We start from the raw sequence: 19,024 nt of genomic DNA, 5'->3' as shown, positions 1-19,024 counted from the left end.
TCACATGAGATACATGGTTTGTAATTTTTTTTCTACTTTTATGTCAGTTGTCTTTTCACTTTCTAGATGTTGACCCTTAACCAAAAATTTCTGATTTTACTGAAGTCCACTTTATCTTTTTGTTGTTGTTGTTACTTGTGCTTTTGGTGTCCTATCTCAGAAACCATTGCTTAATCCATAGTTATAAAGATTTACTCTTATTTTTTTCTTCTAAGAGTCTAATTTAGGGCTGTGATCCATTTTGAGTAATTGTTATATATAGTGTGAGGTAGGCTTCCAGATTTCCTCTTGTGCTTGTTGCTCTTACATGTCCCAGCACCTTCTCTTTTAAAAGACACTGTATTGGGGGTACCTCCTGGGTGCCTGAGTTGGTTGGTTGTCAGGTTCTTAGTGTTTCAGTTTGGGTCATGATCTCGGGGGTCATAGGATCAGTCAAGCCCCATGTTGGGGGGGGGTGTGGAGTCTGCTTGGGATTCTCTCTCTGCCTATCCCCCTGCTTGTGCTTGCTTTCTCTCTCTCTTTAAAACAAACAAAATCTTAAAAGATACTGAATTGAATAATCTTTGCACTCTTATGGAAACTCCATTACTGGACTTTGAATTCTCTTCCATACATCTCTCTGTATGTCTTCACTTATGTCAGCAACACACTGTCTCAGAATTAGTGTTTTTGTTTTGTTTTGTTTTGTTTTAAGGTGGGGGAGAGAGAGAGGGAGGGAGAGAGAGTCTTAAGTAGGTTCTGTGCACAGTGCTCCATCTCACAACACAGGGCTCCATCTCACAACCCTGAAATCATAACCTGAGCTGAAATCAAGAGTCGGGCACTTAACCAACTGAGCCATCCAGGCACCAATAGAGTTAGTGTGGTTTTTTTTTTAGATTTTTTTTTTTTTTTTTTTTTTTTTTTTTTTTTTTTTTTGACAGAGATCACAAGCAGGCAGAGAGGCAGGCAGAGACTGCCGAGCAGAGAGCCCGATGTGGGGCTCGATCCCAGGACCCTGAGATCATGACCTGAGCTGAAGGTAGAGGCTTAACCCACTGAGCCACCCAGGCGCCCCTAGAGTTAGTGTATTTTTAATGAGCTTATAATAATAGAAAACATTTTCTCATATTATCAGTTCACAATTTTCTGTAAATCTTCTTTAATGCTTGACTCTTAAAGTCCAGGTGGTTGTAGGATTAGAACGCTACCTCTTTAGGAATTCTAATCTATTACTATTGGGAGCCTGAATAATTTAATGTAACATTAAGTCTCCTATAAGTAACTTTTTTGTCCATAAAGGAGTTCTGAAAAGCAAGGAGATGGTATTAAAAAATGTTTGAGGGTGAACTTTATACTTCAATTAGGGTAAAATAACATTAGTAGTTTACACATTGAATATTGCCTATGTATCCTATGCTGTCTTAAGTGCTTATGTGATCAATTTTTTATTGTCCTATCATCCCTTTGAAGCAGCCTCTGTTATTATTTCCAGTGTGTATATTAGGAAACTGAGGTAAAGACAAATAATTTGCCAAGAATGACATGGTTAGTAAAAGATAGGCCCAGCCATTTGTGTATTTAAGTTTCTTGTAGTGCTTTGGATAGTACCTAACGCATAGGCTGTACTGCTGCTATTCAGTGAGTGAATTATCAGAGCTGTCCTCATAGTATACACATGGCCTCAAACTATGGTGATTCACGGAAATCTCTAGTCTTTCATTGAGACACAGGTAAGAGTACTCTGTGGTTTTCTTTTTTCTTTTCGTTTTACTTGACAGCCATCTGCGGGATCTAATATAGCTATGTGCATGATGCTGATAGCTTTATTTGTATAAGAATTGCTAGTAATTTGATCTGTACAGATTAACAGTATGGGGTTTGGAGGTAAGTAGACTGATTTGAATCATCCCTTTACAAATAGCCTATGTGAAACACTGAAGTATGTTATCTACTTCTACCAAGCTGAAACGGGATTATTATAGAACCAATTTCATTGTTCTCATGAGAATTAAATGAGATACTAATGTGAAGTGTTTAATATAGTACATGACACATCCAGTATGTATTCAGTGAATATTAATTCTTATTAGAAAAAAAACAAAACAGTGTTTTACTGGCAATCAGTTGTCTTGTTTGTTAAATCACATAAGAATTTCAGCTTTCCCATTAAATGTCCATACTACCCAAGGCAACCTAGAGATTCAGTGCAGTCTCTATCAAAATTGCAATGGCATTTTTCACAGAAAATGAACCAATAATCCTAAAAATTGTGTTACCGTAGTACATTTCAGTCAGCCAAAGCAGTCTTGAGAAAGAAGAGGAAAGCTGGAGACATCATGCTCCCTGATTTCAAACTATATATAAAGCTGCAGTAATAAAAGTATGTTCTTGGCATAAAAACAGATCCACAGGTCAGTTACACAAAAATAGCCCAGAACTAAAGCTATGCACATATGGTTAATTAATTTACGATAAAGGAGCCAAAAATATAGAATGAGAAGGGGAGAGGCGCCTGGGTGGCTCAGTTGATTAAGCATCTGACTGTTGATTTTGACTCAGGTTATGATCTCGGGGTCCTGGGATTGAGCCACATGTTGGGCTCCATACTCAGCAGGGAGTCTGCTTCTCCCGCTGCTCCTCTCCCTGCTCTCTCTCTCAAATAAATAAAATCTTAAAAAAAAAAAAAAGGCATGAGGAAGGGCCAGTATCATCACTAAATGGGGTTGGGAAAACTGGACAACCACATTTAAAAGAATAAAACTAGGGCATCTGGGTGGCTCAGTTGGTTGAGCATCTGATTCTTGATTCCAGCTCAGGTCATGATCTCAGGGTCAGGAGATTGAGCCCTGCATCAGCTCCCCGCTCAACGCAGTCTGCTTGGGATTCTCTCTCTATCCCTCCGCTCCTTCCCCTGCTCACATGTGCGCGGTCTCTCTCCTTCTCTCTCAAATAAATAAGTAAAATTTAAAAAAGAATGAAACTGGACTGTCTTACACTCTACATAAAAATTAACTCAAAATGGATTAAAGACTTGAACAAAAACTCCTAGAAGGAAACCTAGGCAGTAAGTTCCTTGATGTTGGCAGTGATTTTTTTTATTTGACATCAAAAGCAGAAGTAACAAGAGCTAAAATAATGCACAGCGAAGGAAACCAAAATGAAAAGGAACCTACTGCATGCTGGAAATATTTGCAAATCACATAACTGACAAGGATTTAATATCCAACATACAGAACTCCTACAACTGAGTAGCGCGTTACCCCCCCCAAAAAAAACTGATCTAAAAATGGTAGAGGATGTAAACAAACACTTTTCCAAGAAGACATACAGATGACCAATAAGTCCACGAACAGGTGCTTACCACTAATCACCAGGGAAATGCAAATCAAACCACAATGAGATATCACCCACACCTTTGGAATGGCTGTTACCAAAAAAAATTAAGAAAATAACAAATGTTGGCGAAGATGTACACTTTTGGTAGAAACATAAATTGCTGTAGGTGCTAAGGAAAACAGTGTAGAGGTTCCTCAAAAATAAAAAAATTAAAAATAGAACTACCACATGATTTAGCAGTTCCATTTCTGGGTATTTATACAAAGGGAATGAAAATACCAACTAAGAAATATAGCTGGATCCCCATGTTCATTGCATCATTATTTATAGTAGCCAAGACATGAAAGCAACCTAGGTGTCCTTTGATGGGTGAATGGATAAAGAAAATGGGGTGTGTGTATATATATGTATATACAAATACATATACATACTTATGTATATGTAATATAGATACACACGGGAATATTGAGGCATAAAAAGGAGATCCTGCCATTTGTGACAACGTGGATGGTTAACATCATGCTAAGTAAAATAAACCAAAGACAAATTGCATAATCTCGCTTATGTGTGAGATCTTAAAAAATAGAAATAGCCCTTCAGGTACAGATTGGTTATCATAGGCAGGGGACAGTGAAATGTGTGAATGGGGTCAAAAGATAAAAACTTCGGGCGCTTGGGTGGCTCAGTCAGTTGGGCGACTGCCTTCAGCTCAGGTCATGGTCCCGGAGTCCCGGGATTGAGTCCCACATCCGGCTCCCAGCTCTGCGGAGAGCCTGCTTCTCCCTCTGACCTTCTCCCCTCTCATGCTCTCACTCTCTCTCAAATAAATAAAATAAAATCTTAAAAAAAAGATAAAAACTTCTATTTATAAAATAAGTCATGGGGGTGTAATGTTCAGCATGGTGACTCTAGTCAGTCATACTGTACTGTAATATTTGAAACTTCCTAAAAGAATTGATCTTAAAAGTTGTCAAAAGAAAAATTTGTAACTGCAGTTGTGGCTGTTAACTAGACATTGATTATTTTGCAGCATATACATATATTGAATGATTGTGGTGTATGCCTGAAACCAATACATTTATACATTATGTTTCATTGGAAAAAAGTGGTTCAGCTTCAGGGGAAGAAAAAAATCTCAGTTTTCACTTAGGCTTCCTTAGTGTACTGCAGTTGGAAATACAGCTGAATGCTGAAAAGCATGAATTGTGCCTTAGTTTATCCATTTACGAGGTGGTGATAAGTGTCTACATCACATAGGTCTGTTGTAGCAATTAAGTGAATGAGTTTGTAAATCATTTAGAACAGTGTCCACACCATAGTGAGTACCTTAGGTATGTTTTCCATTATATGAGTAACATAAAAAAAAAGTCTCATTTTTGTCTCACTCAAAGACGTCTGTAAATTCTCAAGAGATCTCTGCAGTATGCAGTAGGTCTGTTAACGTAGGTAGCTTCTACTAAAGATTACCTGAACAAACACTGGCTTAAACATTAAATGCCTGTTTGTAACTTAAGTTGCCACTGGGTTCAAATAAATGATCCTATCATCACCTTTTGGCATGAGCTGCTGTGGATTCTGTGACTGCATTGGTGATGTGGTGAAGTTTGAGATGCTCCCAAGATGCCAGCCTGCCAAGGGCCTGAGGAGTGAGACTTTGACATTTGTTTGCCCATCCTGAGGCTGGGGAGAGACTTTTTTTTTTCTGTCCAGCCCGTGCAGTCCCTTCTTGATGCCTGGGGCTGCTGCTGTATTCACATTGCCATTTCGGCTGCTTCTACTTGGTGTCTTTTTCCTTCTCTTTTTCTTGTCATTTCCTTCAGCTGCTTCTCTTCTCTTTCTAGAAGAGTATGGCATCTTAAATCAATCATCTTCAGACGGTAGTAGCATTGATTTCTTCTAGCCTGTAAACTTAAAAACCCTAGCACCTACGTCACTAGCATCTTTGCCTCCTACTCATCTTGGTACTTGTGTTTTGCACTTTCCTTCTTCAGTAAGGTTAGAAGATCTAATTGACCAACCTTCTGTCCCTCTGAATCCACCTGCTTCTGACTTGCCAACCCACCGCTTCTGCAGTCCCGGCCCAGGTCCTAGTCCACTAGCGCTTTTCTGTTTCTCCCTTTCCCTTGGGTTTTTAAGCATGTTGTTTCTTTAGCTTAGATAATTCCATTTTCCAGGCTACTCCCATCCCCAAACTTTTATACCTTAGACTAGATGGTGCTTCCACTGAGAAACCTTTTTCTAGAAATTGCTTTTCCTTTAGGATCCCATAGCATTTACCACATTTTTGTTAGGTAAATAAGCTTTGTGAGGATAGGAACTATTTCGTATTTTCCACACCCAGAGGGTACAATTTCTGACACATGGTGGGCAGTTAGTAGATATTTAACTTTTGAGGTTAGGATATTTGCGTGCCTAGATGACTATGGGTGTGTTGTATATATGTTCTGTTATTATTGCTTTATAGTAAGTACATTACTCTTAAAATGTAAAAAACCTTATTTGGTATATCTCATGCTTATAAATAGTATTAGTTTGCTTATACTCATGGAGAAAATTGATTATAGAGTTATTTAAAATACTTAAATATAATTGTTTTCTTTATTTAGTTACAGCCAAGTTCTACTTCCGAATCTATGGATCAAATGATAAACAAAAATAGAGAGGGAGAAAAATCAAGAGATTTGATCAAAGACAAAATTGAACCAAATGCTAAGGATTCTTTCATTGAAAATAGCAGCAGCAATTGCACCAGTAGCAGCAGCAAACCGAACAGTCCCAGCATTTCCCCTTCAATCCTCAGTAACACGGAGCACAAGAGGGGACCTGAGGTCACATCCCAAGGGGTTCAAACTTCCAGTCCAGGATGTAAACAAGAGAAGGATGATAAAGAAGAGAAGAAAGATGCAGCTGAGTGAGTAAACTTTGAATTGAGCACATCCTGTTACTTACTTTTTCTTAGAGTGTGCAGGGGCTTTCAGCTCAGGAATCTGTCTAGACTTTTGGACCACTTCTGCGCACCCCCCCAGGTTACAGACAGCTGTAAACAGATGATTTCTTACGTAAATTAAGTCTTTGTACTCTGTACTCGTTTCCTTCCTTCCCCAGTTTTGTTCCCCATGGCCAGAATCTAGACTAAATTAAGAAGAACTTTTTTCTGTAAATGTGCGGGGAGTGTTGGGAAGTATATCCCGGAGCGCTGGTCATGCCCCTCCTAGCCCCGCCGCTGGAACCGAGTGCTGCTGCTGCCAAGAAGGGAAAAGTATCTGGTGCTCCGCTCGGAATTCAGCACGGTTTCTGCCAGAAGACGTTTCATTAGTTGTTAGATTTCCTAAGATAAACTTAATCCTCCACATTTGATAGGTCATCAACTGAACAGATCTTTGTGGGCTAGCTTCAACCTAACCACTGTTAATGTATCTGTTCTGGGTTCCACACAATCCATTTACAGGCGAATGTTTGGAATGCAGCCTGTTGATCTGTCAGAGAGTGCTTGTTCTTAATGTGAGGCAAAATTTTTATTTCCCACTAGCGGTATGTAGGTGGTTTGTAGGAAGATACTTGGTTGCATTAGAAAATACTGCATGCTGGGGGCACCAGCTGGTTCAGTCTGCAGAGCATGCGACTTGATCTCAGTGTGTGGGTTCCACCCCATGTTGGGTGTAGAGTTCTTAAAAGTAAAATCTTTGAAAAAAAAAAAAGAGAAGGAAAGAAAATACTGCATTCTAGAGAATTGGTATATTAGGGATTGCCTTTAGTGATATTTTATCTTCTCAGTTGATTTGTTGATTGCCTTTGAGAGAAGAATTACGTATTAACACTTTTTTAAGGATTTATTTATTTGTTGTACACATGCATATGCATGGTTTGGGGATGGGGAGAGGGCAAGAAAGAATTCTCAAGCAGACTCCCACTAAGTGCAGACCTCGAGGTGGGGCTTGATCCCAGGACCCTGAGATCATGACCTGAGCCGAAATCAAGAATCGGATGCTTAAATAACTGAGCCACCCAGGTGCCCCCACTTTTTAAAAAAATTAAATACATGTATGCATTTTAATGAAGAGAATTCGTGATCTAGTAAGAATTGTTTAATGTATGTTTAGCAATTTTTTAAAAAAGTGTAGAAGACTTGCGAGAAACACAAGTTCCATGCAAATTTTATTGGCCCCTTTTAATTTTCCCCTGGTTTAGGCAAGTGAGAAAATCAACTTTGAATCCTAACGCAAAAGAGTTCAACCCTCGTTCCTTTTCTCAGGTAAGTTTATTTCTCTCTTTGAAGTAATCATTGTCTCTAAAAAAATTAATTTATTATTGGTAATAGTATTTTTCACATACCTGCCATCTAAACTCACTTATAGGATGTTGAAACAACTTGTAGTTTAAGTTCCTTTTTCTTATATGGTCACTCATGAATATTTTTGAGTCACTGGAAAGATTTCTTGTTTTATTTTGTTATCAGTTAAATGTGATCTGGGGTAAGTCTTTGACTGGCTGGCAAGCTAGGCTCTCAGGTTTATAGATAAACTATTTTTATTCTACTGAATTTATAAAACCCTTAGTAAATTTTAAAAATACTTTCTTTAGTTCATTAAAAATCACACCTGTTTTTAAAGTATTATTGAGAAGTTGGCAGATTATTATAATAAATTAATTGGCAAATTTAACTTTCTACCCAAGTGTTTTTCCTTTTGAAACGTGGAAATTTATTTTCTAAAACTTTTTTTCATTAAAAGGCACTAAAAGCAAGTAGAGCTTACAAAGATGAGAAAGATCAGTTTTCAGATTGAAATAACAGTTAGCTTTTCACCTTAAGATGGTTGATTTTTTATTTTTGTAGCCAAAGCCTTCTACCACCCCAACTTCACCTCGTCCTCAAGCACAGCCCAGCCCATCCATGGTGGGCCACCAACAGCCAGCTCCAGTTTACACGCAGCCTGTTTGTTTTGCACCAAATATGATGTATCCAGTCCCAGTGAGTCCAGGCGTGCAAGTAAGTCCTAGATTTTGATGTTCGTTTTCCCTCCTTAGTTATTTGTATTCACACCAAGCACTCTGTCAGTGTGTGGTGACTTAAGGCAATAGTGGCAAAGCAGAAGTACTTGAAAGGGGGAGGCATGCGATGGCATGGTGTGTTGTTAGTATAAAAACCTAAATCTGAGAATGTTTTCTGGTGAGAAAGAAAGTTCAGGTTTACTGCAGTTTGGGATTTGTCCTTTTAGGTGTTGGGGGTGATTTTATTTTTTTAATAACTCCTGGAGAATCAGGAAACCTCAGAGCTAGCTCTCTAGCAATATACAACTAAGAGAAAATAGTAAAATATATTCTTACTATCTGAAAAGTTTAATCTTTTTTTTTTTTTAATTCCCTCAAGCCTTTATACCCTATACCTATGACGCCCATGCCAGTGAATCAAGCCAAGACATATAGAGCAGGTAAAGGTGAGAATAATCCTGCCTGTGTTTGCTTGTAGTCAGCATGCTGCATGAATTCGGGATCTAATTTATAATGAATGAATATTTGTAGTTGAGCTTTCATTTTTGGTCAGCCTATGCATTGACTTGTGATACCCAATACTAGGTAAGATATTTGATGTGCTTTTTCCCCCCCAAGATTGATTTATTAGAGAGGGAGAGAGAAACTCAAGCACACTTCTCACTGAGAGCAGAGCCGATCTCACAACCTTGAGACCATAACCTGAGCCAAAACCTGAGAGTTGGATGCTCAACAAACAGCACCACCCATGTGCCCCTCAGATGCATTTTAATAAACAAGACTAGGGAGGAGAAAATGTTCATCAGTTGTGATTGTTTAAGATCCTTTTCAGAAAGAATAATTGAATTTTGAAGTTTTCATTACTAAATTTGAAAAGTGTTTGCTAAATTAGTTTACCAGGTTGTTGACCTTTTGTTTCATAATAACATACAACCCCCCCTTCCCTAATCCGGAATTTCTTTTTGAGCTGAGGGCAGCTCATTTCGGAAACCATCAAAATCTTCTTAGTAGAGGGATGTTTCCTCATCTTCAAAATGAAAATATTGTGGGGAGCCTGGGTGGCACAGTCGGTTAAGCATCCAACTCTTGGTTTTGGCTCAGGTTGTGATCTCAGGGTTGTGAGATCGAGCCCTGTGTTGGGCTCCCTGTAGAGTATGCTTGGGATTCTCTCTCCCTCTCCCTCTGCCCCTCCCCACCCTCAAATAAATAAATCTTTAAAAAAATAATAAAATGAGAATGTTGTGTAATCTAATATTCTAGACTTGTGGTTAAACAGCCTTTGTGGGAAAAAAACACATACTGATCTTAAAAGGAGATCTTTTAATGTGGGCAAATGGTAAAGGGTGTCCTTTTTTGGCATCCAGGTAGTTGAGAGCTAGTTGATAAGTTACTCAATGCCTAGCAATATTCTCCTGACCTAAAACTTCCACTTCTTAAATTAATAAGCTTTCCTAAGTATTTGAAGTAATCATTTTTGGATGTTTTTTTAAAATTCTTACTTTTTTTTTTTTTTTTAAACAAGTATGGTATTCTTTGCCTTGGAACACTGGAACATGCTGGAAGAACTGCAGCTTAGATAATTTAAAGTTCTCTAGTTTAGGATTGATCTTATTCTGTGGATCTAAAAAAGTTCAGGTGGAGGAAAGCTTCTTCTAGTGCCATTTTGAGTGAGGTTAATATTAAGGTATGTTTTCCTCTCAAACCGTTGGTGGAAATGCAGGCTGGTGGAGCCACTCTGGAAAACAGTATGGAGGTTCCTCAAAAAGTTGAAAGTAGAGCTGCCCTATGACCCAGCAATCGCATTGCTATGTTTTACTGCAAAGACACAAATAAGGTGATGTGAAGGGGTACCCACACCCCAGTGTTTATGGCAGCAGTGTCCATAGTAGCCAAACTGCGGAAAGAGCCCAGATGTCCATCAGCAGATGAATGGATAAAGAAGATGTGGTATATATATACAATGGAATGTTACTCAGCCATCAAAAGAAAAATGAAAGGGCGCCTAGTTGGCTCAGTCGGTTAGGCATCTGTCTGCCTTTGGCTTGGGTCATGGTCCTGGAATCAAGTCCTGCATCAGGCTCCCCTCTCAGTAGGGAGTCTGCTTCTTCCTCTGCCTCTCCCCGTGCTTGTGTTCTCCCTCTCTCAAATAAATAAATAAAATTTTTTTTTAAAACCAGTGGGGGGACTGCCTAGGTGGTTCAGTCATTAAGTGTCTGCCTTTGGCTCAGGCCATGATTCCAGGGTCCTGGGATTGAGCCTGCATCGGGCCCCCTGCTCTGTGGGAAGCCTGCTTTCCCTCTCCCATCCCCCCTAATGTGTTCTTTCTCTTGCTGTGTCTCTCTCTCTCAAATAAATAAATGAAATCTTTAAAAAAAATATCTTGTGAAATATCTTGCCATTTGCAGGTATGTGGATGGAACTAGAGAGTATTGTACTAAATGAGAGAAGTCAGAGAACAACAAATATCATATCTCACTTGTATGTAGAATTTAAGGAACAAAACAGAAGATCATAGGGGAAGAGAGGGAAAAAATAAGATGAAATCAGAGAGGTAGACAAACCATAAGAGGCTCTTAATCACAGGAAACAAACTGAGGGTTGCTGGAGGGGAGGGGGTTGGAGGAATGGATCAGCTGGGTGGTGGACCTTAAGGAGGGCACTGGGTATTGTATAAAACTGATGAATCACTGACCTCTGTCTCTGAAACCAATAACATATGTTAATTTAAATAAAAACAATATTAAGGTTTTCATATATTACTACCTGGTTATGGGATATTTTAACGATTACTTAAAACAGTACAATGGTGTGTTTTTATGTTAAAACAAAAAAGACGATTGCAATGAAAGCAAACACTATAGTATGGCTCTGATGTGAGGGTGGCACTTTGACTTCAGGCAGCGAGCGTGTCATTTCCCAGAGAGAGAAGTTACACGTCCTGAGAGTCCCTCAGCCAGTGTTGTAGAGCCATTTCTAGGAAGGTGGAATGGGAACACTGCCAACAGCAGCTGTAAACACAGTCTGTGCTAAGAAGGTGCAAAATGACAACATAATTGCTTTGTCCATAGTTCACATTTGGTGATTATCAAGATTTTGTCATATTTATTTGAAGAGTGCTTTGTTTCTTTGCTGCAGTATTTAAAGTAAATCCCAGACATATTGCCATTTTATTCCTATATACTTAGTGTGTATCCTTTTGAATATGGACATTTTTCTTAGCCAGAGTGCTAATTATCACACTTTATAAAAATAGTAATTCCAGGGCGCCTGGGTGGCTCAGTCGGTTGGGTGGCTCAGTCGGTTACGTGGCTCCCTTTGGCTCAGGTCATGATCCCAGGGTCAAGTCCCCCATCAGGCTGCCTGCTCATTGGAGAGCGTGCTTCTCCCTCTACCTGCTGCTCTGTCTACTTGTGCTCTCTATCTCTCTAATAAATACATAAAATCTTTAAAAAAAAAAAATTGTAATTCCTTTTTATCTAATAATCACCACAATCACATTATCTTGGTATTTTTTTACAGCTGGTTTGTTTTGAATATGGATCAAAGTAATAAGATCCATACAATATATTTATTACATGTCTTTGTAATTCCTCTGCTGTTTTTTCCCTGCCGTTGTTTTGAGGCAGAAACCAGTTGTTACATAGGAATGTCCTGTATTCTAGATGGTCTTTTCACTTCTTGTGATGTCACCGATTACATTAGGTTTAATTTAATTTTCTTGTGGCAGAGAGGTAAGAATATTTAACAGATGATTGTGAGATAATTTTAAATTATTAGTTTTTTTAAAGGTTTTTATTTATTTATTTGACAGATAGAGATCATAAGTAGGCAGAGAGGCAAGCAGAGAGAGAGGAGGAAGCGGGCTCCCTGTCTAGCAGAGAGCCCGATGCGGGGCTCGATCCCAGGACCCTGGGATCATGACCTGAGCTGAAGGCAGAGGCTTAGCCCCCTGAGCCACCCAGGCATCCCTGATTGTGAGATATTTAACAGAAGATGGTAAAGAAATCTTTAACAGATGATGTTGGATTGTTCAGGAGATGCTCATTATCTGGTCCTACTTTGATAATTGGTAAAAATTAAGGGCTCAGGTGGTGATAGCCCAGTCCTCCCCTCCGCAGATGTAAAGTTTTCTGAAATTTGTTAGGGCTCTGGTTCTCAAATTTTAGTGTGTATCAGAATTTGTTAAAAACACAGATTGCTTGGCCCCAGCCCCAGAATTTCCAATTCAGTAGATTTGGGGTATAGCCTGAGAATTTAAATTTCTAGCACAGTTTATAAAACCAGCTCCCTAGTGATACTGAAGTTCCGTGATCATATTTTGAAAATCATTAGTTAGGAGTTTGAAAACAGTAATTTCTGAATTCCTAGCATTTCTTTTCTATGTATTAGCTAGAATCATCCTGTAAGCGGCTGTTCTTTTCAACTAGGGTTGGATATGGTTATCCTCAAATAGTTGGTACAGGAAAGTAAGAATAAATGCTTAAATTTAAGGGCTTAAAATTGCCTTAAGTGCCAATTTTCAGTGAGGAGTTTTTGCCCTTGACACTTTTCAGTAGTGTCTAGTGAAATTGCTTTGTTTTGAAAGATGTAACTGTCCCCCCCCCTTTCTTTCTTTCTTTTTTTTTTTTTTTTAAAGATTTTATTTATTTATTTGACAGAGAGATCACAAGCAGGCAGAGAGGCAGGCAGAGAGAGAGGAGGAAGCAGGCTCCCTGCTGAGCAGAGAGCCCGATGCGGGGCTCAATCCCAGGACTCTGAGATCATGACCTGAGCCGAAGGCAGCCGCTTAACCCACTGCCACCCAGGCGCCCCCCCCCTTTTTTTTTTTAAAGATTTTATTTATTTATTTGAGAGAGAGTGTATGAGAAGGGGGAGGGTCAGAGGGAGAAGCAGACTCCCCGCCAAGCAGGGAGCCCGATGCGGGACTCGATCCCAGGACTCCAGGATCATGACCCGAGCTGAAGGCAGTCGCTCAACCAACTGAGCCACCCAGGCGCCCCCCCCTTCTTTTATTCTTATTTTTAAAAATATTATGAATGCATGGATTTTGTATACTTTTGTATATTCGTATGTTTCAGGTTTTTGCTGCTCCTATTGCCCCATTTTTTTTTTAAAGATTTTATTTATTTATTTGATAGACAAAGATCACAAGTAGGCAGAGAGGCAGGCAGAGAGAGAAGAAGGGAAGCACGCTCCCTGCTGAGCAGAGAGCCCGATGCGGGGCTGGATCTCAGGACCCTGGGATCATGACCTGAGCTGAAGGCAGAGGCTTAACCCACTGAGCCACCCAGGCGCCCCTGCCCCATCTTTTAATCAATGCCAGTCCCTTCAAGTTGGCTCCTGTCTTTTTAGTTCTATTCCTTTGTCTTTGTTTTTGTTGTTGTTGTTTTTTAAGATTTAATTTGTTTATTTGAGAGAAAACACAGAAGAGCAGGGAAGAGATGCAGAGGGAGAAGCAGACTTCTGCTGTGCAGGGATTCTTGACATGGAGCTCAATCCCAGGACCCTGAATCATGACCTGAGCCAAAGGCAGACACTTAATTGACTGAGCCACCCAGACTCCCCTATTCATTTGTCTTTGATAGCTTCCTTAGTTTCTGCCATAAATAAGATATCTCAGGCTAATCTGTGTCTAAACCCCGACCTGGATCCATATTCCTTCAAGGAATCCTAATTCTTTTTGCAGAAAAAGTATTTATAAACCATTTTCTGGTCTTTGAGTTATTGTGTCTTGGCCTTTTCAGTGGACAAAATTGGGAAATTCATACTGATACATCCAATTCAAGTTAACATTGCAAGATTTTTACAGTGACTTTTTGCTTGAATCTTTTTTCCATTGAAAACCTTGTAAAAATAGTGACTCTATTATCCCTTTTTGTGGGGGGGGGGAGAAAAGATTTTATTTATTAGAAAGGGGAGAGGGAGAGAATCTCAAGCTGACTCCCTGCTGAGTGTGGAACCTCCTGCAGGGCTCAGTCTGATGACCCTGAGACCATGACCTGAGCTGAAACCAAGAGTCAGACACTTAACTGACAAGCCACCCAGGTGCCCCTGTATTACCTATCTTTTAACAAATTACCACAGAGCTTAGCTGCCTAAAACAACAAACATAAATTATTTCACACAGTTTCTCAGGGTTAGAAAATCAGGTGTAGCTTAACTGGGTGGTTCTGTCTCAGTGTCTTATGAAAGTTGCAGTCAGGATATTGGTTAGAACTGTAGGGTCTGAAGGGGCACTTGGGTGGCTCAGTGGGTTAAGCCTCTGCCTTCGGCTCATGTCATGATCCCAGGGTCCTGAGATCCAGCCCCGCATCGGGCTCTCTGCTCAGCAAGGAGCCTGCTTCCCTTCTTCTCCCTCTGCTTGCCTTTCTGCCTACTTGTGATCTCTGCCTGCCAAATAAATAAATAAAATCTTAAAAAAAAAAACAACAACTATAGGGTCTGAAGGGTTAAATGGGGCTGGAGGATCTCCTTCCAGATTCAGAGGTATTGACAGGATAGAGCTGGTCATAACATGGCAGCTAGCTTCTCCCAAAATGAGTATTCAGAAAGAGAAATTGATCTAAATGGAAACTAGAGTGTGTTTTACAATCTAGCCTTGGCAATGACATAACTTTTGCGGTATGCTATAGGATCACACAAAGCAGACCTGGTACAGTGGGAGGGGACTTCACAAGAGTGTGAATACCAGGAGTCAGGATCAGAGGGGCCCATCTTAGAGGTGGGCTTATTTACATTTTGCTATAATGTGTGTAATATATTTTAAAAATATTTGTTGTCTAATTGTTAACAATAAAATTTAACATTTCTTTGCAGTATTAATTTCCTTAGTATCTATTTCATTTAGAAATCTTTAAGTGACAGTTTTCAGAGTGAGAAGTTGTTCGTATTTTATATTTTTATGCTGCTCTTTCAGTGTTTTAAAATTTTTTAACATTGTTTACCAAGTATATAGAGATACACTTGATTTCTTAATACTGACTTTGTGTCTTGCCACTTCACTAGATACATTTATTGTTTTTAGTAGCTTCTTTTGGACTTAGAATTTTCTGTGTACATAATTATAGGCCAATCACTGTATATTTTTCTTGCTTTATTGCACTGGCTAAGTCTTCTAAGTGACATGACCCTTGCATTGCTCCTGTTCTTAGGGTGGAGCCTTGTCTTACAGTGTTAGGTACAGGCGTACTTCTTTAATTACACTCTACAGGTACTGCTTTTTCCCCATAGCGACGGTTTGTGGCAACCCTGTTTTAGGCAAGTCTGTTTGCACCATTTTTCTTTTTTTTAATTTATTTATTTGTCAGAAAGAGCGTAAGCAGGCAGAGGCAGAGCGAGAAGCAGGGTCCCTGCTGATCAAGGAGCCCAATTTGGGACTCGATCCCAGGACCCTGGAATCATGACCTGAGCTGAAGGCAGCCACTTAACTGACTGAGCCACCCAGGTGTCCGTGACACCATTTTTCTAACAGCATTTGCTGAGCATTTGTCTCTGTCACATTTGGTAATTTGGTAATTCTCTCTTTGTTTGAAGCTTTTACATTATTATTTGTTTTATACATATATAAAATATGTGATCAGTGGTTACAACTCACTGAAAGCTTACCGTCATCCAAAATCCACCTTTTTGATTGATGTATCTCTCTTAATGATAAGTCTCTCTTAAAGTTTTCCCTTTAGTTTTTGTTTTTTCCCCCTTTACATTTTACTTAAATCTAGCTGCTTTGTCCCATATTCTTTCTTAAAATTTGAATTTCAGGAATTGCATCTCTTTGGTGGTGTTTAAAGTGGCTGTCTGTTCTCTGTAATGCTCGCAAACTGAGAGTAGATGTCTAGAGAGGCTTGATAAGATCAGGTTGTAGTTTTTTAAATTTAATCTAGAATGTTTCATAGGTGAAATGTTTACTGTCATTAGGAGTCATATGATGTCACCTTTTTGTGATAATAGAATAGCTGTATCTATTCAGGATAACATTTCCTACCAGCCCTTCTGTGTTTAGCAACCACTGACAATCATTGTCTAGCCCTAGAGCCATCATTTCATTAAGGGGTTGCAAAATGGTGACATTCTCTATTATCCCTTACTCAATTATTAGTTGGAATATTTCTATAAAGAAAATTTTTAGGGACGCATGGGTGGCTCAGGTCATGATCCCGGGGTCCTGGAATCAAGTCTGCATTAGACTCCCTGCTCAGCAGGGAGCTTGCTTCCCCTCTGCCTGCTGCTCCCCCTGTTTGTGCTCTCTTCTTCTCTCTCTCTGACAAAAAAAAGAGAAAAAGAAAAACTGGTTACTGTGAGGTATAGTTTGTGCAATTAAAATGGTATCATTTGAAGAAAGTTCTCAAAATAATGAGTTGATTTCATACTATCCTCTAAAGGTTGACCAGTGATGGTTTTTGTTGTTCTTTTAGTACAAACTCATTGTTTTTAACATTTAGTTCTCCAGTTGGCATTTTTATTGGAATGATATTAAATTTATAAATTAGGGGAGAATTGCCGTCTTTTTATTTAGTCTTCTTATGCAAGAACAATTACGCCTTTCTCCTTTAAATCTGCTTTTGTATCTTTAGTGTTTTTAAGATTCTCTTAGAAGGTAGTGTGTGTTTTTTCAGTTTATACTTAGGTATTTTCTTTTTTTATTGTTATAAAACCAATGTGTTTTCCACTGCAGTTTAAGTAGTTACTTACAAAGTAAGTTTATGAAGTACTATATATGCAGGCTATTTCTGTCTTTATATTAATTTTGTATCATGCTCTTTTATTTGTCAAGGATTTGCTTCTGAAACGCAGTCAAGGATTATATAAGGCATATCATTCCTTCATGATAGTAAAGCCTTTGCACAAAACCACTTTGTCTTCTCGGTACAAATGTAATGGTTTTCTTTTGCAATTTGTGAGAAAAATTTTGTTGTTCTAAAAAAATATGCCAAAGTCAAGAACTTGATTAATGTAGAACAGAATTTCTTAGCCTTGGCCCTGTTGACATTTTGGGACAGATATTTTTGGTTTATTAGCATACCTGGTCTTTACCCATTTTTAAAAACTTTTTTTTAAGACTTTATTTATTTGAGGGAGAAAGCGAGTGGGAGAGAGAGAAGAGAAAGCATGAGCAGGGGCGAGGGGTAGAGGGAGAGGGAGAAGCAGGCTCCCCGCTGAGCAGGGAAACCCCCCCAAACCCCCTACTCAATGTGGGACCAGATCCCAGAACCCTGGGATCATGGCCTGAGCTGAAGGCAGATGCTTAACTGACTGAGCCACCCAGGTACCTGGGCCTTTACCCATTTGATGCTAGTAGTACTCCCCTTCTCTGATTTGTAGCAACCAAAATGTTTCCAGATATTGCCACATGTCCCTTGAAAGACATATTGCTCTCAGTTGAAAACCATTGGACATATGGAAATCATTAAACTATGGTCCATCTAAGTTATAGTTTAATATTAAGATAGATTCAATTTGAGGGAGAAAATATTCCATAAACCCAAGTATATGTCTGTATAAATACATAGGCATATGTGCTTATGCATAGGAGATAATCTAGAAGGCCACACACAGTTGCTGTTAGTGGGAAAAAATGTATGTAAATAATGGGATGGACTATTTTATGTTGCATTGTAGAATTTTTTATGTTTTAAAATTATATTCAAGCGGGGCACCTGGGTGGCTCAGTGGATTAAAGCCTCTGCCTTCGGCTCAGGTCATGATCTCAGGGTTCTAGGATCGAGCCCCGCATCGGACTCTCTGCTCAGCAGGGACCCTGCTTCCTCCCTCTCTCTCTGCCTGCCTCTCTGCCTACTTGTGATCTCTGTCCGTCAAATAAATAAATAAAATCTTTTTAAAAAATTAAAAAATTATATTCAAGCATTTTCTGTGTGTATAACTAGAATTTTAATTTTTTTTTAGACTTTATGTATTTCACAGAGATTGCATGTGCACAAGCAGGGGAAGCTGCAGAGAAAGAGGGAGAAGCACGATCCCCATGGAGCAGGGAGCCGGATGTGGGGCTTAATCCCAGGACTCTGGGATCATGATGTGAGCTGAAGGTAGATGCTTAACTGACTGAGCCACCCAGGAGTTCCTAGAATTTTAATTTTAAAAAAGATGGTACACTTGACTGGCTTTTTTACTTAAATTAATTATTTTAATATATGAGGGTTATAATCAAGTATCAAATAGTAAAAAGGGTTATAATCAAGTATCAAAAGAAATCGTAAACTTTCATTTGTTAAAAATGTTATAGGAGTTTGGGGGGCGCCTGGATGGCTCAGTGGGTTAAACCTCTGCCTTCGGCTCAGGTCATGATCCCAGGGTCCTGGGATTGAGTCCCACATCGGGCTCTCTGCTTGGCAGGGAGCCTGCTTCCTCCTCTCTCTCTCTCTGCCTGCTTGTGTTCTCTCTCTGTCAAATAAATAAATAAAATCTTAAAAAAATATATTATGGGAGTTTGGGGCAGCTTTACTGAAAGGAATTGCTTTTTCAATATATGGACTCTCAAGATCAAGTTCAGAAAAATACATTTCTTCTCTTTCCACATTTCCTTCTCTAAATAGATAAAACTCTCTATTACTACCTCTCTTAAATTTCAGCAAGTTCATTAAATTTTTAGCAAGAAAATTCAAATATTTAAGCAAATTCTGTCTCTAAATTAGTAATTACTTGTGTAATTAGTTCTGATGATTTTATGAACATGCCAAGTTACACATTCTTTGTGCCTTCTGCC

General features: G+C 39.1%; 1 protein-coding gene across 7 annotated transcripts in view; it reads left to right on the top strand.

The window, feature by feature from the left end:
• Positions 1-19,024, top strand: part of ATXN2 (ataxin 2) — a 116,025-nt gene that overhangs the window by 81,358 nt on the left and 15,643 nt on the right. For 4 of the 7 annotated variants that reach the window (XM_047697331.1, XM_047697336.1, XM_047697333.1 and 1 more), the window contains 4 exons: positions 5,925-6,229; positions 7,507-7,570; positions 8,153-8,305; positions 8,687-8,753. In XM_047697331.1, coding sequence (XP_047553287.1) covers positions 5,925-6,229; positions 7,507-7,570; positions 8,153-8,305; positions 8,687-8,753 — 589 coding nt within the window. The remainder of the gene's footprint in view (positions 1-5,924; positions 6,230-7,506; positions 7,571-8,152; positions 8,306-8,686; positions 8,754-19,024) is intronic. The other 3 variants (XM_047697332.1, XM_047697334.1, XM_047697337.1) reach the window with 1 other exon arrangement.

This window comes from Lutra lutra, chromosome 12 (assembly GCF_902655055.1).
Source record: "Lutra lutra chromosome 12, mLutLut1.2, whole genome shotgun sequence".
NCBI lineage: Eukaryota > Metazoa > Chordata > Mammalia > Carnivora > Mustelidae > Lutra > Lutra lutra.
The sequence above is the reverse complement of the archived record's forward strand: the minus strand, read 5'-3'. Positions and strand labels throughout refer to the sequence as shown.